Below are 24,982 nucleotides of genomic sequence, written 5' to 3' on the forward strand. Positions count from 1 at the left end.
TAGATGCCCTCAACCTCATAGCGACTCGTGCACAAAATTCGACTTCTAGGATGGTCTCCATCTGATGAGAATAATTCATACAAAAAAGAGAGTCACTGAACTGTGAAATTAGGATAAATAGTAGTACTACTTTAAGTTGGTCATAAGTTAGTGTAAGAGTATTTTTTCTTTCTAAGATGAACAAAAAAGATTGAAGATAAAATACATATACCTTTATCCCCAAGACCTCGCAAGATGCGTCGTATAGACATTCCTTTGAGTAGGTTGTCAAAAACTATGAAAAATCGCTTTCCTTTTAGGAGCTGGCAAAGCATCTGTCTTAGACTTCGGTTATCCTTTCCCTCCAACAACGAATCTCTTCCAATTAGTTGTTCCTCACTGCCTACCACCATCTGTTGTATCAGTTCCACAAGTACTTCTTTGTAGCTCATGTCATTAGAAATTGACACCCAGCCACGACGTTCAAACCGGCTGACAACGTCCTTGTGGTTGTACACTAGCCTAGCAAGCGTTGTCTTTCCGATACCAATCATGCCTTTGATATTCCAAATACTGAGGTGGGGTGGCCAGCTAGAGTTGTTTAAAACTGCTTTGTCAAGCAACATTTGCACGACGTTTTCCAACCCCACCACAACTTGTTCCTTTTCTTCGTCTCCACTGATTTTATCTTGAGCAGCTCCAAAGTTTATCATACGCATTTTTGTCGACTCGATCTCCCTTTTGTAGTACTCTAGCGATTGAGTGAAATGGAGAGAGCTCATGTCCTCCACACTTTGAGCCGACTCGACCAAGTCCGCCATTAAATATTTTAGCTTGCTCTTGTCTTCCATTTTCAAGCCTCTCAAGAAATCCAACATCTCTCTCAGCTCTTTCATTTTGGTCTCCAGGATGCCACGCGACTTGATATCCGTACACGCAACATGCGAAGTCTCCAGATTTTGTATCAACCCTGAGATCATGGCCTCCTCCTCCATCTTTATTCAAGATTAATTCAATTTCTGAAACCAAGGATCCAAATTCACAATTCTTGATAGTATTAAAAAACAACAACATATATAATCATGATAATTGACAAGGTATATTTCCTATTATGCATCAATTGATAAGGTAAGAATTTGCATATGCAAAATATGGATGAATTAATCATGTTTTTATTGTTGAAAATAGAGCCAACTGAAGATTTAACTATGACAAATTAAAAATTCATAATTAAATTGATCAATGCAGAAATAAGTTTTAATGTAAAATTGCAGAGCGTTCATTAGTAGATAACATTAAGTTCATATCTAGGGTGTTTGGTTTGCAAGATTGTATCTCAGATTAAATATGTATTAAGTTCATTTCTAGGGTGTTTGGTTTGCAAGATTGTATCCCAGATTAAATATGTATTAAGTTCATTTCTAGGGTGTTCGGTTTGCAAGATTGTATCCCAAATTAAATATGTAGTGCGTTTAGTTCATGAGATTCAATCCCACAATTCAATAATCATGGATAATTAGTAATAGCTAACCTCCTATGATTAAAATAATCTCACAACCTAATCTTAGATTGTATCTTGGTATTATTTTATCTAATAAACCGAACACCACCTTCTAGTTCATATTTAGTTCATTCTAAAGAACCTATTTTAAAAATATGAAGAACATTTTTAGATCATTTACGGATCCAGGTCATTTTTAGTCAATTTTTAGTTCATTTTAGGAAGGATGATCTAATAATAATCTAAAAATGATTAAAATCAGAAATTTCTAAATATGAACTAAAAATTAACTAAGTATAATCTAATAATCATAGTTCTGCATTACTCCTAGTTCTATTTTAATCACATTCCTATATATTTCATAAATCCTGGTTGAAAATTATTAATAAAATTTAAGATGAAGCTATTGAATCCTAACTAGGGCGTTGACTAAATCATGCAGAAATTGAAACTTAAATCTTTTGAACGAATTCAAACTTGTTTAAAAAAAAACAGCAACATATATATAATCATGTGATGAATTGGAAACTAAGTACATAATTTAAGGAAGGAACGATTAACATACCTTTTTTTTTAGGTTATCTTCTTATCTTTGCCAGTTGAGAGAGATTTTGAACTGCAAATTCATCAACTCAGAGTTAGTAATTCGGAAAAAGTTAGAACTTAGAAATACTTGAGTTTTAATTAAAAACTTATGAGGCACCTGTAAAAATGTATGCCATGTGAGAAGAAGGCAAGTGAATGAAGTTATAATTTAAATTAATTCAAAGTTGGTTTACAACACATTTCTCGATAATTTATTCTAAGATTTTCAACGGCAAATTAATTTTTTAATGCAGATTTTGCTTCCACTTGCAGGCCAGCTATTTTTTCATATTTATATTAGTTGATTACTTCTTGAATTTGACCAAAATAAAATAATGGGGGAAAATAGCTGGTCATTGTTTCACATGATGCTTTTTCAAGAATCTAGAGAGCATAAATCTCATCTAATTATAATTAATTATTCTGGTGGATTAGGTGTGGAAGAGCAAGAGCAACCATCTTAATTTTATGATCAATTTATCATAATATTACTTCATTATTTTGTGAAAAAAATGAATTAAATCTATATTTTTAGTTTGAATAAATGAAAACACAAGATGGCCAAACTGAGGTCATAAACCGTGGGCTGTAAATTCCAAAACTTGGGCTTCGAAATTATGAATGGCCCAATTTTACTACAATACTTGGTATTGCAAGGCCCAATGTAAACTACTTAAAATTATGAATGGCCCAATTTTTTATTTGTTTATCCTAATTAATCATTTATCCTGTTGTATTTGAACGTAAGTGTGGAAGATGCTTCCCAAGGGAAACATAATTATTTTAAATTATGATTAATATTTTTGTCCATATTATTAGAATTACTATTGCTGGTATTTTATTTGATATATTTAATTCATAATCAATTTGACCATAAAGTTAATGAATTTGTTGATCACAATCCCATCACCGGCAAAATAGAGGAAAGAGTTGAATCGGAAAATTGATTCCAAACAGGCAAATATAAGAGGAGTTAATCTCAAAAGGTATTTTATTTTCATTGAATAGCTTCATAGTTCACTTTCAATAGTATAGTTAGAATTTTTTACAGATTTTTGAAATCGTTAGCTCAGAAACTTTACTCGGTCCCAATTAATGGTAAAAATTCCAAATATTCTAAATTTTCAATGAGTGTTTTCGAAGAAATCTGTGTTGTCGAATTAAAGCTTCTACAAATGAGTTAAGAAGATTTACCAACTTTAATGGCATAGATAATAGTAGCTTTATATTCCCAAGGTTTTTAATTTGTGCATACCAGAAAGTGAGACCCAATCAGAATTCATTTTTCAGAATTCGATCAATTTTAGATCTGAATCTGGATTTGTTTTTGGTATCATTATCATGTCCAATTCTCTATTTTAAACTCATGAAGTCATTTATACTCCCCCTATCGATCGTACTTTTATGCAATAGTTGTCAAAATTTTAAAGTAAAATGTTAGTGAAATGGGATGTTTAATAGTTCCCAAAATGAAGTAGTAGAGATATTCAATGGTGGGCATGAAGAGTATTACTCACTCCGTCCCGCTTTAGCAGTCTCATTGACTTTTCTGCCATCTTCTTATAAAAATGATAAAAAATAGTTAAAGTAGAGAAATGGTAAAGTAAGAGAGACAATAATATAGATAAGACTATTCTCTATATTATTCTCTCTTTTAATTTACCATTTCTCATCTTTAACTATTTTATATTATTTTTACAAAAAGATGGCAGAAAAGTCAATGGGACTGCTAAAGTGGGACCGGGGGAGTATATGATATAGATTATGTTTTCATTTTTAATGGTGTTCATCTGAATTTCTAAATCAATTCCTTGTAGTTTTTAATAATCTTCCCCGGAAATCATGTCGGAGGCCATCATCTCAGGGGCGATAGAGGAGCTGGAGAGTTTTCTAGTTGAGAGCGATAAAGGGTATCTCGCAAAGACGGTAATAAACGAGCTGCGAATGATGCTGGATTACTTGAGGTTCAAGAACTCGGGAAAGAGGAGAAGGATGCTAAATCATTTGGTAGCTGACTTTGCTGAGATAGCTCAGTATTCAGCTGACCTCACAAGAAAAGCTGATCAGACCTCCTTATACAATGAAATGGGCATTGTCCTCGACTGGCTGAGGCGGTCAAAAAAGCGGATGACGGAGTTTGGAGTCGGTGAGGGGGTGAGCAGACTGCAAGATGTTGGAGAAAAGGGAGACAGAGTTTCCGTGGTGGGGTTGGAGAAGGACATGGAGCAACTTATTGGGAAGGTGATTCTTAACGAGGAGGCGGCCCTTGTGAGTTCTTGTATCAAAGGCATGCTTGGTGTGGGGAAGACGACTCTTGCCAGACAAGTGTACAACCATCCGGCTATCGTTGGGAAGTTCAAGCAACGTGCGTGGGTGACCATTTCTAGTGACACGAGTGTACATGAGGTGCTTGTGGAGCTGATACAGCAGTTGGTGGTACTTGATGGGGATTCGTTGTTGGTGGAGAAAATGGACAACCGGAGTCTTAGACAGATGCTTCGCCAGCACCTGCAAGGAATGTCGTGTTTCATTGTTGTCGACAACCTTCTTGCAGAAATGCGCTTGGAATCTTTCTTGCTAGGTCTTGCACAGATAGGTATGTTCGTCTTCATTTCTTATCTTGGAATTAATTACGCGTGTTTACATTTTGAATGGGACATTTCAAAGGAAAACGTGTCACTTTGAGCAGAACATGACATAGGGAGTATATTATAAAGATTTGAAAAAATTGAATATTTTTGGCTAAAAGTATTACTCCCTCCGTCCCCCATTAGGAGTCACACTTTGACCGGGCACGGGTTTTAAGAAATGTAAAGAAAAGTTGGTTTGAAAAAGTTAGTGGAATGTGGGACCCATTTTTTATATTGGTTTTATAATAAAATGTGAGTGAATTGAGTTAGTGGAATGAGACCTACTTACCATTTATGGTAAAAATGAAGTGTGACTCTTAATTGGGAACATACCGACATGGAAAAGTGTGACTCTTAATAGGGGACGGAGGGAGTAGTACTCTTGTTGTGTATATTAAAACTTGTGGAAGTATAGACTGTATATTAATTGTTCTCAACATGTATATAATCAGGCAATGGAAGTAGGTTGTTGTTAACCAGTCGCTATAAGATTGAAAGAATAAACATAGGTTATATTCACGAGATGAAAGCTCTGAATCCGGACAAGAGCTGGCAATTGTTTTTGAAAACAATTGATAAATTTACTGGGGTTGAGAACAAATTCTCGAAGGAGTTGGAGAGGAAGGGCAGAGAGATGTTGAAAAAATGTTGGGGTTTGCCGGTAGCTATCATAAATGTTGGAAGGCATAAAGTGAAACAAAGACTTTCGGGGATTGAATGGGAACAACTTTTTGATTCAATTGATTTGCGAGAATCGTTGAAGATATTGGAGCCGATGTATCGTAATTTGGATGAGACACTCAAGGCATGTTTCTTGCTCATGTCATTGTTTAAAGAAAATGCAATAATGAGGGAAGAAAAGTTGGATCATGTTTGGAATATAAGAGGAATAAATGTAGGAAGATCATGTACGTACCGGTTAGTTAGTGAATCCATTTTTGAAGTCGTGCACGAGTTCCCGTTCGTACGAGAAGTAAAAAGGTGTCACATGAATCCTCTACTACACATGTTATCCGTCAAAAAAGCAGAGGAGGAATTGGGCTTTGAGATCTTGAGGAGTGGAAATAGTCGACTCTCTCGAAGCTCACGAATTCCTTGTCATCGTGTTATTCATTGTGGTAGAGACAAACTTATTCACTCCAAGAATCAAGACAAACATCTTGTTTCTCTCGTCTTTCATGGAGGTGGTCGCTACTTGGACGACGCTGGAGAGGCTTATTGGAAGAGTTTTGAACTCCTCGACATACTCGACATGGAAGATTTTGGGGTGAAGACTTTATCAGAAACTATTGGCACACTGATTTCGTTAAGGTATTTGGGATTGAGAAACAATTACACGCAAGAGATTCCTCACTCGTTGGGGGGATTGAAAAGGCTTGAGGTTCTCGACATAGCTCTAAACTTTATGGTGGAGGTGCCGGATATCATCAAGGAAATGGGTAGCCTTCGTCATCTCTACATGTCTGATGTGATTTGTCGGGAGCCTTTGAAAGTAGATGCGCTACAGAAGCTTGAGACACTAACTTGCATCCCGATCTATGATTGGACATACGAGTTCTCAAGCTTGGAGAAGATGAGTCGTCTTCGTAAATTGGGGATCGAAGAAATTGATGAAAACTCGGATGTTATAAAGCTCTTTGGATCACTATTTAAGTTGAATAGGCTTGAGCACTTGACCTTGAGAGGGTTTCGTTTCAGAAGCATGCCGTGTTTGGACCAGATTGGTGTTCTTGATAGACTCGCGACGCTTAAACTGGATGGACGCCTAGCTAAGCTACCAAGTGCGGGTGATTTCCCTCAACGTATTCGCTACTTGATTTTGGTAAATACTTGTCTGGGCGAAGACCCCATGCCGGAGCTAGAGAATCTACCCTCCCTAGAGCGCCTCAAACTGCGGAATGCATACACTGGTCGAGAAATGGTGATTCAGCACAACGGGTTTCCTAAGCTCAAAGTGCTTCGGATAAATGAGCTGTGGAACCTTAGAAAAATACAAGTTGGAGAAGGTGCGATGTGGAAACTCGAGCAACTCGAAATCAAGAACTGTACACATCTGGTGAAGTTTAAGATTGGGTCGATGAAGCGTCTGAGGAAGTTAAGAATGGTAACAACCAAACACATGGCAGCAAAGATTAGAAACTCGAGCTCAATCTCCAGAATAATTGAAGTTGATATCAGTCCATAATTTGAAGTGTATGAGAAAGTGGATATTTTTGTTTGTTGCCTTTGGAAGGATGGTGTGTACTTTTCCTTCTTTCATTCCTCCTTTGTTTTGTGTGTTTGCAAATAAATGTGTATAGTTTTAAGGAACAAACTATATGTATTTTATGTTAGTATTATTTAATATGATATGGCTTGAGAATCCAGCTCATAAGAGCATCTCCAATGGCTTCAGGCCAGCCACAGGCTAGCCACTCTCTCTCTCTGCCACATCATCAGCACTAAAATTCCACATGCCACATCATCATTTTACTCAAATAGGCTAGCCCAAGGCTAGCAACAGGCTAGCCGCAATAAAAATAATTCAAAAACAACTACATTTACGCAATTAAATTTACGATAAATTACTGAATTAAATTTACGAGACATATACGGAAGAATGCATTCATTTCATTTAAATAAAAAAAAGATACATAGATAAAAAAAAGTACATAATAAAAAAAAAAACCGGGCTTCCACACACAAGCCCCGCCTCTCTCTACTCCTCATCGCCATCCCCGCTGCCACCCGGGACCTCCACATCAGTGGCATCTGAGCCCGCGTCTGAGCCCCCAATCAGTGCCCTCGTGGCATCCAAATCCACCTGCATGCTCTCGAGCATCGAGTGAAGAAACCTCTTCTCCATGAGGTCAGTTGCGGCCTCCACTCTTGGAAGACCTTGTACATCTGTTCCCGCATTTTTTTGACGCGAGAATAAGGTGTACGCGCGTGGGGGGTGTCGAGAGGACCTCCGGGGGCGATAGGGGGGAGGATCCCTTGCTGCCTGTTGCGCCCGCTTTTGGCCAACCGGGCGAGGGCGACGAGCAAAGGATGGAGGGGTCGGAAACTCCTCAGCATCCGGGGGGAGGTCGTGGGATCTGCCGCCGTAATCGCCGGAATAGTTCAGCCTCTCGCATCTTCGGCCACCCAGCTTCGACCCCCGCCCGGAACTTCTCGGACTCCTTTAACACCAGATAGCATTCCCAGTAGGTGAACTCCTTATAAGTCCCCGGCACGGGGAACTGACTCTCCGCTATCATCCGGGCGTCCTCCTCGTTTGCCCACTAGTCATCATGCGGAGGGCGTTGGTGTACAACCCCGAAAATCGGCCGACCGCGGCCCTGATGCTTTCCCACCCCTTCCGGCACTCCTCCCCGCTGTAGTCCTTTCCATGCGGGCAGTACCTCATGTAGGCTGCTCTAATCTTAGCCCACATGTTGACGATTCGCTGGTTGTCGGATCGTCGCAAATCGACAACCACGCCTTGGCCAGGGCGACGTACTCATCCTCCGTCCACTTCCTCCGCGTGGGGGTGTCGTCAACAGCCGGCTACGACGACTCACCGACCACCTTGCTCTTCCCCTTGGTCTTCTTCTTCTTCGGCGCGGCCCGACCCGCTGGAACGGCAGTGTCCGCTTCCCCGATATCGATCCTCAGCTCATGCAATGAGAACTTAACGGTCATCCCCAGTGAACTGCGTCTCCACCGGGGTCGACGTGTGAGACGAAGCCGTCAAAAAATCAAGAGAGGGGCGATAGACCGTGCCCCCCCCCCCCGTGACCCCCCTCTGCACCCCGGGATGCATACCGGGCTGCATCCCTCCCTGCCATACCAGCATCATCCACATCATCTGTTGCATGGTACATCTGCTGCGGCATCCGGGGGCATACCTCCCCCATCCCGGCGTTGCCCTCCCGCCGCTGGCCCGCCCAACGCCCGGCATCCCCCTCTTCATCCCCCCTGCGTCCCGACATCATCCCCATCAACTGCGCCAAGGGATGTTAAACCCTTGGCCCATCTCGGGCTCGCCCATCCCGCCCCCCCATCCAGACCCCACTGGGTCTTGTAGAGTCTGAGATCCGCTCGTCGCCGACCGGACTCGTTCTCCATCGCTCGATGTTGCTCTTGTACTGAAATTTAGAGAGAGAGATAACTCGTTAAAACAAGTGGTGCAAATGAAAATGAAACTAAAATTGCGTATATATAGTTTTTCAAAAAATTTCAAAAAATAAAAATAAAAAATAGAGCTGGCCGATCGCTCGCCGATCGGCACGCCACAATGGCGGCCAACGCCCACAAATCGGCGTGCGCTTGCCTATTCTCTCGCCGAAAACGCGCTGGCCGATTCCAATGGTTCGGCTAGCGACACGAATCGGCTAGCCGGTGGGCTAGCCGCTATTGGAGATGCTCTAACGCCCCAACTGACTTGAGAATCTAGCTCATTTTAGATTATGCTAATTTAATGAAATTGAATGCATTCAGCTGAAGCTCATTAAAACTGAGAGTGTTCTTGGATTATTGTTTGCTACCATCAGAGAAGAAAGCATAGAAAATGTTATTCATTTTATGTAGAAATAATGATTTAAAATAAGATTTTTTTAAAAAAATAAAAAATAGTTTATATTAGTGTTAAACAAAACTTTTATTTAAAAGTTAATAAAATTTTGATTAGAAGTTAATTTATTTAATAAAAGTGATTTATTACTAATTGTCTAAGTCAACTAAACTAGGAGTAGTTTAACCATTCCACGAATCAAGACAACAAACGTCTTGTTTCTCTCATATTCCATGGAGGTGGTTCCTACTTGGACGACACTAGCCCGTCTTATTGGAAGAGTTTTGAACTCCTCAAGATACTCGACATGGAAGATTTTGGGGTGAAGACTTTGTCAGAAACAATCGGCACATTGACCGAGTTAAGGTACTTGGGATTGAGAAACAATTACCTAACCAATATCCCGCGCTGGTTGGGGGATCTTGAAGACCTTGAGGTACTTGATATAGCTTGAACTTTATGCTTAGTATTCCGAATATTTTATGGAAAATGCGTAGCCTTCGTCATATCTACATGTCTGATGTGATTTGCCCGGAGCCTTTGAAGATAGACGCGCTACAGAATCTGGAGACCCTAACCTACATCTCGATTTGTGATTGGACCTATGAGATCCCGAGGTTGTGGACAACCGGAATCCGTATATTAGGCATTGAAGAAATTGATGAAAACTCGGATGTAAGCAAGCTATTTGCATCACTTGTTTGGCTGTCGAGGCTCGAGAGGCTTACCTTGAGAGGTTCGTTATAGGAGCATGCCATGTTTGGACGAGATTGGTATGCTAGTTACACTCCGTAAAATCAAACTAGATGGACGCCTATCTATGCTTCCGAGTGCGGCTAGTTTCCCTCAATTTATCAGTTCCTTGATTTTGGTAAATACTTGTCTTGACGAAGACCCCATGCCGGTACTGGAGAAGCTGCCCAACCTAGAGCGACTCAAACTGCAGAATGCATACACTGGTCGAGAAATGGTGATACGACAGTACAACGGGTTTCCCATGCTCAAAGCTCTTCACATCAATGAGATGTGGAATCTTAGGAGAATACAAGTTGGATGTGCAATGTGGGCTCTAACGGAACTAGAAATCAAGAATTGTCCGCATCTGGAGACCCTCCCGGAAGAGATTGGGAAGATGGTGTATCTGAGCAAGTATAAAATGGTTACAACCAAACACATAGCAACAAAGATCAGAAATTCTAGTTTGTCTCCAAAATAGTGAAAGTGGATATCAGTCCCTAACTTGTATTTTCTTTATTGGCATTTGGATGCCTTGTATCAAGTTGGACTATTATTTGGAGGTACCAAATCAGAGATCACTAATAAAATACTACAGTAATTAATTTGTAATAACGTGAACCATGTTAAAGAGCAGCTTAATTCATTGTTTCACGTCAGAAACAGCCTCTTCATTTCCACATTCATGCATCCTGCTTTATAATTCTATTTTACTGGATTAGGTGGGATAGACCTATCATCTTAATTTTATGGTCATTAAATACAATATGTGGAATATAAATAGGAAAAAAAAACATTTAGTCAACAATTAGATGCGTAAAAGCAATCATTCTAATCTTGTGTGCTAATCAAGTGGCCCAGGATCACCTCAAAAATAATAACCTACTTGCCTCCGTTCACATGGCTTATATTAATTTGTTACTCCCTCCGTCCCCTAAAATTTGTTAATTACATTTTTTTTCCGTCCCTAAAAATTTGTCACCTTTCACTTTTACTATTTTTGGTCCTACATTCCACTAACTCATTTGCACTCACATTTTATTATAAAACTAATATATAAAAATAGGACTCACATGGTGACGGAGGGAGTAGTATTTTTTTTGCGCTAATCAATTATGCATCCTAGAAAGTTTAACATTGTAACAACCAGATACATAGCAACAAAAGTTTAAATTTTCAGACTTAATTTCCATCTATTTTAATCGAACTATTTGTTTTGTCCATTCATTCACCAATCAATATGACCATACTAAGTCTTTGAACTCGCCGGCAAAGCTAAAGGAAAAGAGAATTGAAGAAATAATCACGAAAAGGTATTTTCATTTTTTTGAATAGTTTCATAATTCACATGATTATGTTGTTTGGCATAGGTATTTGAAAGCCTTATTCAATCCAAATTAATGGTAGAAACCTTCCAACTTTTCTAAATCTTCAAAGAATGTTTTTTGAAGATTCGAAATTGTGCCGTCAAATTAAAGCTTATACAAAAAGCTTGGGGGAAATGAGTTAAGAAGATTTACTAACTTCAAATAGCATAGAAATCTTAATTGGGATACAGAAAAAAGGTTAAAATCTGGAACTTAGCTTTATATTCTTAAGAACTTAGCTTTGTCAAATTTAATTTAGGAAGGCATATTATAAGAGAAGAAACTAGTACTTACACTAGTATCTTGTAATTTGTATCATGCTTGATTCTTTTGATATTTGAGCTTTGTACTTATACTTGCCTAGCAGTGGATTCAAATTCATTTTTCAGAATTTGATTATTCAAACATTTGATCTGAAATGCTTGTCTTTAATAGTAGTAGTGTTGATCTAATTTGGTGACAGATAGTGTGCTTAGTGACACAGTAGTTTAGAGTTCAAATTTCAGTAAAAAAAAGTAGTAGGAGTAGTATATTTTGTACTCCATATATATAAATGCAAACTCTTACTAGTATACCATTCTGGTACTTGCAGAAACATGTCCGAGGCCGTCATCTTAGGGGTGATAAGGGAAGTAGAGAGTGATTCAGAAGAGAATCAAAGTATCGATAGTGATTACAAAATGATTCTACTTAATGAGCTGAGAATGATGTTGTGTTTGTTGAGGGACAAGGAATCGGGAGTACTGAGGTGCAGGCTAGATCATTTGGTAGCTGACTTTACCGAGATGACTCAACTTTCAACCAACCCCACAACACAAAGAGTAATAGCCTATGCCCGAGATTGGCTGAGTAAGATAGAAAATTCGATGATGGAGTTTGGGATCGATAGGGAGCATCACTTGGAGGAAGGCCGTACTGAGTTTGTTGGCTTAGAGATTATCGGGAAGGAGCAGAATCGACTCGACTGTGTGGCAATGTGGGCATGTCTAGACCTTTCTACTGGAAAATGTATGACGGACGTGGTCGTGGAAATGATAGCGAAGTTTGTGAGACAGGGAGCGGAAACGAAAGGGTAGGTAATAGATTAAATAAAAATAAAAATGATTTTGCAAATTCTTACAATTTTCGTACATGCAGATATTACAGAAACATGTCGGAGGCCATCATAGCATGGGCGGGCGAGCAACTGTGTAGTTTTTGGGATAGCAAAAGTGAGGGCGATCACAAGTCGATCACGGATGAGATAATAAATGAGCTTGAGCAAGTTGTGAATTTTTTCAACAAGTCGGAACCAGGAGAGTTGGACATGCTGAATCATTTGCTAGCTGACTTTGCTGAGATGGCTCAACTTTCAGTGAACTACACAATAAACAGTGAAGAGATCTTCATGAAAATTGAATTGGAAATGGCACGGGATTGGCTGAGGAAGCTAAGAAAGCGAATAATGGAGTTTGGAGGTGGCGAGGAGGCAAACGTCCCCCAAAGTGTTGGAGAAGAAGGTGTCGTAGTGGGCTTAGAGAAAGAAGTGCAGCTTATTAGTAGAGCGATCCTGGATGAGTCGACACGTTGTAAATTGATCCGTATCAAAGGCATGCTTGGTTCGGGAAAGACAACTCTAGCCAGACAAGTATACAACCACCCGGACATCATTCAGAAATTCAAACACCGTGCATGGATAAGCCTTTCTAGTGACACAAGTGTGAATGAGGTGCTTGTGGAACTCCTACACAAGTTTGGAGGTCCATTATATGTGGAGGAAATGGACAACAAAAGTCTCCAACGATGGCTGCACTGGCACATGCAAGGAATGTCACATTTCATAGTTCTAGACAACGTGCCAAAAAATATGCGCTTGGAATCCATCTTGAGTGGTCTTCCGGAGGAAGGTATGTTCATCTTTATTTCTTATCTTACAATTAATTCTCCATGGTTAAACGTATTCACCTTATAAGTAGAAATACAAATTAAAATTTTTTTACAAGGCATGGAAATACATTTCCAAATGATTTTAATGTGGGGGAGTACCTCTATTTAGAGAACACTAATTATAGCCACACTAGGAAACATATCTCAAGAGAAAACATAAGGAAACAAAGCCTAGATATGGTAGGAGATATCGCCTAATCTTCTCTTCAAGTTCTAAGACCAATTGAAGTTATACATAACTTCATCTTCTTTAAGGTCACCAGCTTAGTACACATGTATGTTGGACTCTCGCTTCCAAGTATATTCTCAAGTTGTAGGATTTTCATCACCAACAAGTGTTTAATGTAATGATACTTCAACTCTACATGTTTTTTTCTAGAATGAAATGCTTGATTCTTTGCTAAGAAAATGACACTCTGAGCCCAAGTTCATCTAAGAAACTGTGCAACCACACGATCTCCTTACTTGCTTCCACCAACTCATTGTGCTTCTTCTTCCATCGGGTAGTCTGCATCCACACAACCTATCAGCTCAACTTCTTTCCATTGAAACATAATAAAACCTTTTATGCGGTATCTCTTAAATATCAAAGGAACCGTTTAAATGTTTCTCAATGTTGTTTGCTCAAATGACCCATGAACCGATTCACTACTCTCACTACTTGTGCAATATCGGGCTACGTACAAACCATTGCATATATAATACCGTAAACTGCTAACGCATAAGGACCTTTCAAGTTAGCAAAAGGACCTTTCATCATTTCAACATGTTCTTCTCTTTTACTCGACAACTTCTTGACAGCTTGACGTAACTGCCCAAAGGCACACTTACTAGCTTTGAATCATACATGTCAAATCTTTCCATAACGTTACCACGTAAGTGGCTTGCAAAAGATACAATTTACCTGACTTCTTGTCACGCTCGAGTCTTATGCTCAAAATCTGATTAGCCTCTCCAAGATCTTTCATGAGAATCGTTCAGACAATTGTTTTTTCAATTGATCCATCTTCTTTGCATCGCCTCTTGAGATCAACATATCATCAACATATAATAACAGGATAACCTCTCGTCACACTTATCAGTGGCGTTTCCAGAGTTTTTGATTTGGGGGTACGAATTGTATGTTAAATAATATATAAAATTATTTAAATAGTACTAATAACTTTTTTATATGAAGTACTAGTTGTACTAAAAATAATACTTCCCCCGTCCCATAGGAGTCCCGATTACCATTTTAGTCCGTCCACATTAAGAGTTCCAGTTAGAATATTAATATATGATATTAGGCTTCACATTCCACTAACCTTATTTCACTCATATTTTATTATAAAATTAATATATAAAAATGAGACTTACATTCCACTATCACTTTTCACCAATTTTCTTTACATTTTTTAAAATGCGTGTCGAACTTAAATGTGACTCCTAAAGTGGGACGGGGGGAGTATTATCTAAAATGTTAAAAATGAGAATTTCATATTAAAAAATAAAAGCAATAAAAGAACTAAGAATTTTTTGTTTGAAGTACGTTACATTACTTAAAATGATTAAGAAAAATAATAGAGTATAACATAATAAAAAAAAACAATTAAAATCAACAAACATAACAAACATAAATAGGGAAAATCAAAATAAAAAAGTATAGTAAACAATCCTAATGTCTAGAAAATAAACATAATTAAAAACAATGAAAAGGAAAATGAATAACAAAAATGAAAATGTGACTACCCAAATAAAAAAATACTTCAAACAAAATTAGAAAAAAAAAGAAAAAAGAAAAAGGAGACTAAAAGAATTAGAGAGGGTTTTTGCCCCAGCGGAGGGTCGAACTCGGAACGGTGGATTGATTGACATTATCAGCAACTTACCACTGGAACACCAAGGTTTTATCTAAATTTCCACTATGGGGGTGTTCAGTTGGCAAGACTAAATCTCATGATTAAATATGTATCATGTTTGGTTCATAAGATTGACCCCCTCAACTTAATCCTAGATGGATAGTCTCATGATAATTAGTCATAGCCTCCCCTCTCCTACTAAAATAATCCTACAACTTAACCCTAGATGGATAGTCTCATGATAATTAGTCATGGCAACCGAACACCACCTATATATGTATTTGGGGGTACAGTTGTACCCCCTTGCTCCTACTTGAATACGCCTCTGTCTCTTATAGTAACAACAACTACCAATATCCATCATTAATACATCAAACTTCTTATAAACTACTTTGGAGCTTGTTTTAGACTATACAAGTTTTTCTTCAACTTACACACAAGATTTTCTTTTCCTTTTACTACGAATCCCTCAAGTTGTATCATATAATACTCATCTCGAAATTACCATGAATGAATGTCATCTTTACATCCATTTGATGTAACAATACATTTTCTACAACTACCATGCTCAACACTAAATAAATAGTAGTCACTTTCACAACAGAAGTGAACACATCTGTATTATCAATACCATATCATTAATAAAATTCCCGGACAACAATCCTCGCCTTGTAGTGCTTGCTATCATCAATTTCACCCTTGATTCGAGCGACCCACTTGCAATGCAATATCTTTTCATTTTTGGAAATTTCACAAGCTCCCATTGTCATTCATGATAAGAGAGACAAGCTCATCATCCATGACAATTTTTCACACTCGCTTATCAGGGACTTCTCCTGTCTTTACATAGCACTCAGGCTCACCACCGTTAGTAAGGAATGAATAAATTTAGAGGGTGAATACATGTCAAGTGCACGTTGTTCTCTAGTCGGTCTAGACAGTGTTGGAGTACTCAATTCCTCTTTAAGCACCTTCTCAACATCAGGTCCCTCCTTGCTCCTGCTCGAGTTTAAGATGCCTAACTCGATCACTTGGGGTTCAAAACTACTAAGACTTGATACCGTCAATCTGTGTGTGTACAATATATGTTCATTGAAAACCACATCTATACTACAAATAACCTTTCGGTTTTGCCATTCCCGGAGTCTATAACCGAACTCATCACCTCCATAACCAATAAACGTACACTTAACAAATTTAGCATCCAACTTACTTCTAAAATCAGAACTAGCATAAGCATAAGCAATATACCAAAAGATGCGTAGGAAAAATAGATTTACTTCTTTTCTCATCCAAACCTTTTCATGTGTATGAAATGCAACGAAACTGATAGACCTCTATTGATTAGAAATGCAGATGTGTTGACTACATCCGCCCAAAAATTATTTGCTAAACCAGTTTTCAACCTCGTACATCTTGCTCATCTATTCAATGTTCTGCTCATGCACTGAGCAATTCCATTTTGATGAAGAATCACTCTCACAATCTTCTTCATGTTGTAGAAACTGCGTACAAAGATACACTAAGCTGGCGTAATACAATCCATAAGAAAATGGAGAAATTACAATATACGGAATTAAGCTAAACTAGAATAGAGACAACAAAACCGTAAATAAGAATCAGGCGAGTCAAAGAGTCCTCTTTCTGGAAGACAAGATACGCCTCGTAGTGCTCTCGGATTGACGTGTCGTCCCTAGAGATAAACCGGCTTAACCTTGTTTGTTGCAATCGCTGACGGAATAAGCTTCAGCGAACAGAATGTAGGCGAGGTAAGAGCTTCGGAAGAATATTATGAGAGAGGAAAAGATCTTATGATGCAGAGGATGTTTTTGCTTTTTTTTGGCATGTAGAAAGCATAGAATGAATATCCTATTTATAGGCCAAGTCCACTACATTGGGAGCTGGAGTGAACAGAATTCAAATCTGTCATCATATGGCTGCAGTTCCGTCGGGGTTTACAAGCTGTTACAGGTGCCATCGCTGGAGCTAGAGGCTGATCATGGACAGGACCTCTTTGCTATCTAAATGAACTAAAAACGATAAAAAAAAATGACCTCTTTGTTATCTAAATGACCACCCTGTTTCAAAATTCTAAACTTTTAGAATGAACTAAAAATGGTCTAATAATGAACTTTGTTGTGTTGGTTCTGTAGTTTGTCATTAATATTGTCATATTGAGATTTTGCATGTATCACAATTCACAACCCTTGTATAGTATTCCTTCCGTCCCCTATTATGTGTTAGTTTTCCATTTTGGTATGTCTCATATTAATTGTCTCACTTTATTTTATCATTTTTGGTAGTGGACCTCACATTATACTAAATTCATTCTCACTCACATTTTAAAATTAATATATAAAAGTAGGACACATTCCATTAACTTTTTCAACTCACTTTCTATTATATTTCTTAAAACCCGTATCGAGTCAGTGGGACACATATTGGGGGACAGAGGAGGGAGTGGTATATTACAGAGATTTGCTGATAATAGTCACTTTGACTTAAAGTAATATGTTGTCCTCAATTGGCGAGCTCAACACCTTTGGCAAAATATGATAAGAATACATATATCCGGTCATATGGCTCCTTATTATGGAGTTATCTACTTTAGCAAATGGACCATAAATCTGGTATTGTTGTGTAAAATTTGACAATCTTAGATTTGAGCCTCCCGTTTGCCGTTAATTGTCCTTAACATGTCTATGTATTCAGGCAATGGAAGTACGTTGATGTTTACCAGCCGCTATGTCATTGAAAACGCATGCATCCATTATGCTCATGAAATGAAAGCTTTAGAATCTGATAAGAGCTGGCAATTGTTTTTTAGAACAATTAATAAAATTATTAATGATGAGAAGAACAAATTCTCAAAGGAGTTGGAGAGGAAGGGCAAAGAGATGCTGAAACAATGTGGGGGTTTGCCGATAGCTATAATAGATGTTGCAAGGCAGAAAGCAAACCAAAGACTTTTAGGGATGGAATGGGAAGAAATTTTTGAGTCAATTGATTTGGGTAGATTATTGAAATTAGTGGAACCAATGTATCACAAATTGGATACTGAAGTCAAGCCATATTTCTTGCATTTGTCCCTTTTTAAGGAAAATGCAATAATGAGAGAAGAAAAGTTGAAACAGATTTGGATTGCAAGTGGAGCATCGTCCAACATGAAAACACAGATGATTGAAAACCCATGTGATAGTTTAGCTAAAGATTCGATTATTAATGTCGTGAAACGTGGCTCACTTTACTGTGAAACGAGAAAGTATCGCCTCAATCCGTTATTGCACATGCTATCCATTGAAATAGCAGAGAAGGAGATAGGCCTTGAGGTCATTAGGAGCAATGGAAATAGTAGACTCTCTCAAAATCCCCGTCATCGTGTTATCCATTGTGGAAGAGAGAAGTTTAGTCATTCCACAAATCAAAACGGAAAACACCTTATTTCTCTCATCTTCCATGGAGGTGGTGGCTACTTGGACAATGTTTGCTCGTCTTATTGGGAGAGTTTTGAACTACTTAAGGTACTCGATATGGAAGATTTTGGGGTGAAGACTTTATCAAAAACTACTGGCACAATGACGAATTTAAGATACTTGGGATTGAGAAACAATTACCTAACCAACATACCACACTCATTGGGGGGCTTGGAACAGCTTGAGGTTCTTGATATAGCTCAGAACTTTATGGTTGAGGTGCCAGATATTATATGGAGAATAGCTACCCTTCGCTATCTCTACATGTCTGATGTGGTTTGCTCGGAGCCTTTGAAAATAGACTTATGGAAGCTAACCACTGTAACCTACATCTCGATTTATGATTTGGTGTTTGAGGTCTTGAGCGTCTTTACGCCAAGTAGGCTTCGTTTCTTGGGCATTGAAGACATTGATGAAAACTCGAATGTAAGCAAGTTGTTTGCATCACTGACTAATATGATCATGATCAGCTTATGCCTTACCTTGAGAGGGTTTCGTTTCAGAAGCATGCCATGTTTGGACCAGATTGGTATACTGATATATAAACTCCAAAAACTCAAACTGGATGGATGTCTGGCTAGGCTCCCTAAAACACTATGTGAACTGCGTGATGCTAAAGAGTTGGTTTTGGTAAATACTCGTCTTGGTGAAGACCCCATGCCAGCAATAGAGAAGATGCCCTTTCTACAGCGCCTCAAACTGAGGAATGCATACACTGGTCGAGAAATGGTGATCAAGGACAACGGGTTTCCTCATCTCTCCGTCCTTAACATCAATGAGTTGTGGAATCTGAGAAATATACAAGTTGGAGAAGGTGCAATGCCATTTCTCGAGAAACTAGAACTCAAGAACTGTCCACACCTGAAGAAACTCCCACAGGAAATAGGGTCGATGGAGTATCTGAGGAAGTTTGAAATGCTTACAACCAGACACATTGCAACGAAGATAAAAAATTCGGGGTTAATCTCCAAAATATTGGATGTGGATATTGGTCCATTGTCAAGCATGGCTTGAGAGATTGAAAATAAAAGGCATTGTAGACTGGAATAAATTTGAGAAAAGTGTTGTTGATTGTATTCTGTTGTGTGTGTATTTCAAATTGTTTTAAGGGAACACATATTGTATTTTTCCTTTTCTAAGAAAACATCTTGCATTGATTGATTATATATAAACTCTAGCATCCATCAAGAGAAAGTTGGCCTGCTACTTCTCTTGTTTAGTATGGACATATCGATCTTTTTAACATATTCACTAGTGTCTCTATACATTATATTTGGTTTCTCTATACAATATTTGGACTATCTAAATTGAGATTTTGTACCTAAAATTGTAAGGTGGACATCCTAGGGAAACAAGTGATAGGGTTTAAGTTCCCTATCGAGCGATTTGTAGAGCACGCGAAGATTGAACGGAAATAAATCGATAATTCCCTAGTTGAAGTTCTAGGGTTTTGGAACAAGAATGAGAAAAGAAGTATTTTATTTCTTAATTCTCAATGAATCAAAATGATAGAGAATTCTATAATTTATAAAATTCTAAACCCTAAAGCCTATCTTTCTAAGCAAGCAAAATATATTAAAAAGATTACAAAAGATATGCAAAATCAAATCAAATACTATTAAAAGATACTTTGAAGATTGAGAGAGATTTGGATGCGATCATGTGCGTGATTTGGATGCTCGAGGGCCCTATCAACAAGCTCCGGCTGATCAGTTACACTTGATTGTCTAATTCATCTATTTCAATTTTTAGGAGTCATCTTAATTTTATAACTTACTCCTTTCGTCTTTGGCAGACAAGTTATTGTGAAAAGCGAGAAATGTAATGTTACCCTTTTTCCATGTGACTGTAGAGGTGGCCAAACCAAACCGGACCGCCGGTTAACCGCCGGTTTCCAACCGGCGGTTCGGAACCGGAACCGGAATCGGAACACGGTTACACAGTTTTTACGGTTCGGTTACGGTTCAAAAAATATGCAATCGGAACTGACGGTTAACCGCTGGTTTGGAACCGCCGGTTAATCGGAAATATGTAGCCGTTCGCCGGCAGGTTCGTAGGGTTGCAGGTGTAGGTCTGAAAAAGGTAGGTTAACCGCCGGTTCCCGACGGTTTAGGGCTAGGGTTTAGGCGTAGGGTTTAGGGTTGCAGCGTAGGGTCTGAAAAGGTGTCGGTAACCGCCGGTTTTCTGACACAAACCGGCGGTTCGGTCAGAAAACCGGCGGTTTTCGACCGTTTTCAAATTTTGAATTTCAAATTTTTTTATTATTTTTTTTAATATCAGATTTTTCCCCCATTTTTATCTATAAATACCCCCTTCTTCATCACTTCTACTCACCCCATTCTTGTGTTAACAAGGATTTCTCTCTCAATCTCTAATTCTCTATTCTCTGCCTCATTCTCTCAATTTGCTCTCTACTTGTTTACCTAAGTTGTTCATCAATTTTCATAATTTGCTCTTTATATTAGTTACAACTTGTTCAACTACATTACTATAAAAAAAATATGTCTTCTTCTCGTGGTGGTGGTGACCGTGATCGACGGGGCAAAGGAATTGCCGAAGATCATGATGGGGTTTGGTGCCCCTTGCATAGCGGAAGACTTGTATAAAACAAATAAATCAGACGTAGGATCTATTTGACCGATTATGCGATTAATCAATTCACATGTTAAACAGATAATTGCATGCTAGAATGCAAATAATTCATGCTCAAAGATAGTAAATCCTAAAACATGAATTCTACGGTTTAGAGTTACCGATTTTGATTCTCCAAAGAATCGTCGATTGCTCGCGCCTTCTCCACGATGATCTTCAATACTAGACCACGGATCTTCTCTCTGGTTCCCGAACTGTATCTCGATATCAGGGTGGGCTGATCTTATCAAAATACTATGACTCGAATAAAGAAGACAAAGAAATCCTTCTCCAATTATGAGAGAAATTCGAACTCCTCTAGGTAGAGGGGAACGAAAATTATGAGTAATAATAATTATTATTTCTGTCTCCTTTATTCTCCTATTTATATTAAGTTCCTTTTGGGCCCAGACAGGGATCTATGGAAGGTTTTGGATATGGGCTCGCCCAATTAGCTTTTTACTAATTAAATTGAACCCACAATTTAATACAAGCTTATATTGGAATATTACGAGCAGCCACTACAGAAGTAATATTGAACTCTCCCCATCCAAATCCGAAATTACAAGTAATCCGGGTTTCCACTTTGTTTATTATTTATTTCTCGCGCTTAAGATATAAATGTCCATTAATTAATTAATGTCTGCTATGGACTTAATTAATTAATATCTTATTAATTCCAAGAGTGGACTTAGCAAGAAACATTTATTTATTTATTCATAGAGTAATAAAACTCCAACTGGCCAGTTTTCCGAATAATAAAACCTTGTTCGAGCTCCTCTTGAGGACATTATCAAACGAGACTCACCTCGCGCATGTTTCAACATAATAGCAATCCTAGCACCGCTAGATAATAATCACCACTACCCAATATATCAGGATTATTGGGTTGCGAAAAACCCGCACCATTTGATAAGTCAAAGTAGTGCATAACCAATACCGTATGCTCAATGCTAACATATGTAGATTAAGAAATAGTATTTTATCAAGACCTAGCCTTTCAGTAGATAGCATAAAGACACGTCTTGCTGTTAGATCCGTTCAGTGCTATACCACACCAATGTCATCTTATTTCAGTAAGGCTTAGAAATATGCGGACTGACATTGCAACCTTTCACGATAGGTAGCCAAAGCCTATCTAAGTTGTGAAATTCTTCTTTTTCTTTTGCAAAGCATTGCATAGATCTGACCGTGTTACCTTAAAGTGGACGACGCCCACAACCGGTCTACTAAGCAAAAGACTTAGACTTTGTTTACTTCTTATGCATTTAAATGTTTATAAAACATCTTATAAATGCACAAGCAAACACAATGTCATAATAATAGTGATTCTATTCGTGCGGAACTGCTCGAATAATACTGAATCGGGTTAAAAGTGGATTATAGATTTTACGTATACAAGCAAGATTCTATTCGAGCGAAACTTGTTCGAAACATGCTTTTCAGTATACCAATTGCCTAAGATCAATCTACCCGTCCGAAAAAATCACGACGACCTACTCGTCGAGAAATTTTGGAAGAGGTTTCCCATGCTGAGGCTGTTCGCTTACAAGTAAGTTATAAAATATTTTGCATATTATTTTTTTTATACATAACTTAATAAGTTTGAGTTCATGATTTTTCTATGTTCATCTTCTAAATTCTAATTCGTACATATACTACTATTTGTAGATGGAAGAAGATCGTCGTGCAGCTGCAGCCATTGCACTAGCCCAATTGGGTGGTCATGGCGCGGTTGGCGCCGAATCCGATGCTGATAATTACATCTCGGTCGATGATTACGATATTGATGACGTTAATGTTAATCTGAACGATGATAATGAGGACAGTGACGGTGACCACGAAAATGAGGAAATGCCCCCCCCCCCTTCACAAGACGGCCGCGGAGAAAAATCTAAATATAAATCTGATATATTTGTGAAACATTTCAAAAAGGTCCCAATAGTTTCTTCCGCTAATGAAGTGCCGATATTTTTTATGGCATATTGTAACTACTGCACCAAAAAATACAAATTCAAGAAGTCCGGGGGATATGGCTCTCTCATCCGTCACATGCAGACGATTCATCCCGAACTATATGGGCATAGCGCTAGCCAAACCCAACTCAACTTCCAAAGTGCGAGTGCCCATGGCTCCGCCTCCGGTTCGTCTCAAACAGGTACGCCGTCCTCCGCTCTTTTAAGATATGATCATAAGCATACTACTGACGTTATGGCTAAATTTGCTGCCATGCATCATCTTCCTTTTGGTATTTATGATAATCAAGATTACGAAGATTCGATGAAAGAGTGTTATAATTTGAACTCAAAAAGACTACCTAGAACTAGTATTCAACGATCTACCAAAAATCAATATTATGAAATGAAAAAAGATTTATCACAATATTTGAGTAACTTGGGACACAAAGTGAATATTTGCTCTAATGTATGGACTGACGCTTTCCAAAAGCATGCATACATGGGAATTACGGTTCACTTTATGGACAATAGTTGGTCTTTGAACAAACGTTTAATTGCTTTTAGAGATTTTCCTACACCACACACTGCAAATGCAATTGCTTTTTTAATTATTCAAGTTTTGAATGAATATCAATTATGCAATAAGGTGTTTTCTATTGCTTTTGATAATGCAACTGCTAATACTGCAAGTATTAGCGACTTGATTGATGCGTGCTCTCCGATTATCGATGGTAAGTATTTTCATCAAAGATGTGTATGTCATATTTTGAACTTATGTGTACAAGATGCGCTTTCTTTATGGCAAAAGCATGTTGATCCTATTAGAAATGCAGTTAGAGCGATCCATTTTAAGCTTGGCAAGGCTTGGAAAAAATATTGCCGTAACAGAAACATCAGGTATACAACTTTCATAATGGATGTGTCTACTAGATGGAACTCTACATATGATTGCCTCAATTCTACTTTGGAGCATAAAGATGCTTTGTGCGATTTTTTTAGAACTAACTATGGTGATATAGTTCTTACGCCTAATTGTTGGGACCAAAGCATGAGTTTATGTCAATTGTTCAAAGCTTTCAAATGTGCGACCGTTGAATTATCGGGTGTTTACTATTGCACATTTGTTCGTGTGTTAGAGCATTGCATGTATATAGCACTTGGGTTTAAAACATGCATGAAAAATGCTAGATCTCGTGAGTTAATGTGTGTTTTATTTTATATGATTGAAAAATGGTTGAAGTATTTTAGTGAAATTCTAATTGTGTTTTTAATTGCTAAGTGTTTGGATCCGAAATGGAAATTAGCTGGCACAACTAAGATCTTAGATTTCTATTATCAAAATTTGCGTTCTATTGATCTTAGTCCACTTCAAAATTTGCCTTATGATGATGATGAAACCTCGAGAGTTTTTGAACTAACCATTCCTGATAGATCACTTGTTCAAGCTCAATTTAAAAGTAGTTTGTGTACTCTCTTTGCCGAATATGAAGAAAAGTATAACCGTACCCACCAAATTCGTCCACGTACACAACTTGCTCCTCAACCGCAGCAATACGGCGGTTTTGGTTTTGCTTATGATGACCCCGATGCTCAATCACAATTAGCCGACTTATACGGCTACGGCACAAGCTCAAGTTCAAGGTCCACCTCAATGGGATCGGTAAGCGAGTTAGATTTTTATTTGGAAGCACGCCACCATACTTTTAGTGATGCAGGTCCTACACCCGCCCAAATCGACGTCCTAGAGTGGTGGGGAACACACGAGAAAAATTATCCCATACTTGCGTCAATGGCTAAGGAGATCTTTGCAGTCCCGGCTTCCACC

General features: G+C 38.3%; 2 protein-coding genes and 1 pseudogene across 3 annotated transcripts; 2 read left to right on the plus strand and 1 right to left on the minus strand.

Moving 5' to 3' along the window:
- Positions 1 to 974, minus strand: part of LOC125195582 — a 5,319-nt pseudogene extending 4,345 nt beyond the window's left edge.
- Positions 975 to 2,952: 1,978 nt separating this feature from the next.
- On the plus strand, positions 2,953 to 7,061 carry LOC125196165 (probable disease resistance protein At1g58602). 2 transcript variants are annotated; one of them, XM_048094562.1, is made up of 3 exons: positions 2,953 to 3,051; positions 3,883 to 4,661; positions 5,148 to 7,061. In XM_048094562.1, exons 2-3 carry the CDS (start codon positions 3,908 to 3,910, stop codon positions 6,878 to 6,880), a joined length of 2,487 nt encoding a protein of 828 aa, XP_047950519.1. In that variant the 5' UTR covers positions 2,953 to 3,051; positions 3,883 to 3,907; the 3' UTR covers positions 6,881 to 7,061. The 2 variants fall into 2 exon arrangements, with proteins under 2 accessions (XP_047950519.1, XP_047950520.1); XM_048094563.1 differs by having other exon boundaries at positions 2,962 to 3,051; positions 3,930 to 4,661.
- A 4,086-nt stretch (positions 7,062 to 11,147) lies between these two features.
- On the plus strand, positions 11,148 to 19,790 carry LOC125196164 (probable disease resistance protein RF9). The gene is made up of 4 exons (XM_048094561.1): positions 11,148 to 11,277; positions 11,924 to 12,403; positions 12,469 to 13,217; positions 17,808 to 19,790. The coding sequence occupies exons 2-4, from the start codon at positions 11,928 to 11,930 to the stop codon at positions 19,580 to 19,582; spliced, it is 3,000 nt and encodes a 999-aa protein (XP_047950518.1). The 5' UTR covers positions 11,148 to 11,277; positions 11,924 to 11,927; the 3' UTR covers positions 19,583 to 19,790.
- The last annotated feature ends 5,192 nt before the right edge of the window (positions 19,791 to 24,982 follow it).

This window comes from Salvia hispanica, chromosome 6 (assembly GCF_023119035.1).
Source record: "Salvia hispanica cultivar TCC Black 2014 chromosome 6, UniMelb_Shisp_WGS_1.0, whole genome shotgun sequence".
NCBI classification, from domain to species: domain Eukaryota; kingdom Viridiplantae; phylum Streptophyta; class Magnoliopsida; order Lamiales; family Lamiaceae; genus Salvia; species Salvia hispanica.

Bases quoted from the DNA above. Each gene is read 5' to 3' on its own strand.
- LOC125196164 (XM_048094561.1), top strand. From the start codon at position 11,928: ATGTCCGAGGCCGTCATCTTAGGGGTGATAAGGGAAGTAGAGAGTGAT. The intron at 12,404-12,468 runs GTAGGTAATAGA...TCGTACATGCAG, and splicing joins CAGGGAGCGGAAACGAAAGG to ATATTACAGAAACATGTCGG. The intron at 13,218-17,807 runs GTATGTTCATCT...CTATGTATTCAG, and splicing joins GAGTGGTCTTCCGGAGGAAG to GCAATGGAAGTACGTTGATG.
- LOC125196165 (XM_048094562.1), top strand. From the start codon at position 3,908: ATGTCGGAGGCCATCATCTCAGGGGCGATAGAGGAGCTGGAGAGTTTT. The intron at 4,662-5,147 runs GTATGTTCGTCT...GTATATAATCAG, and splicing joins GCTAGGTCTTGCACAGATAG to GCAATGGAAGTAGGTTGTTG.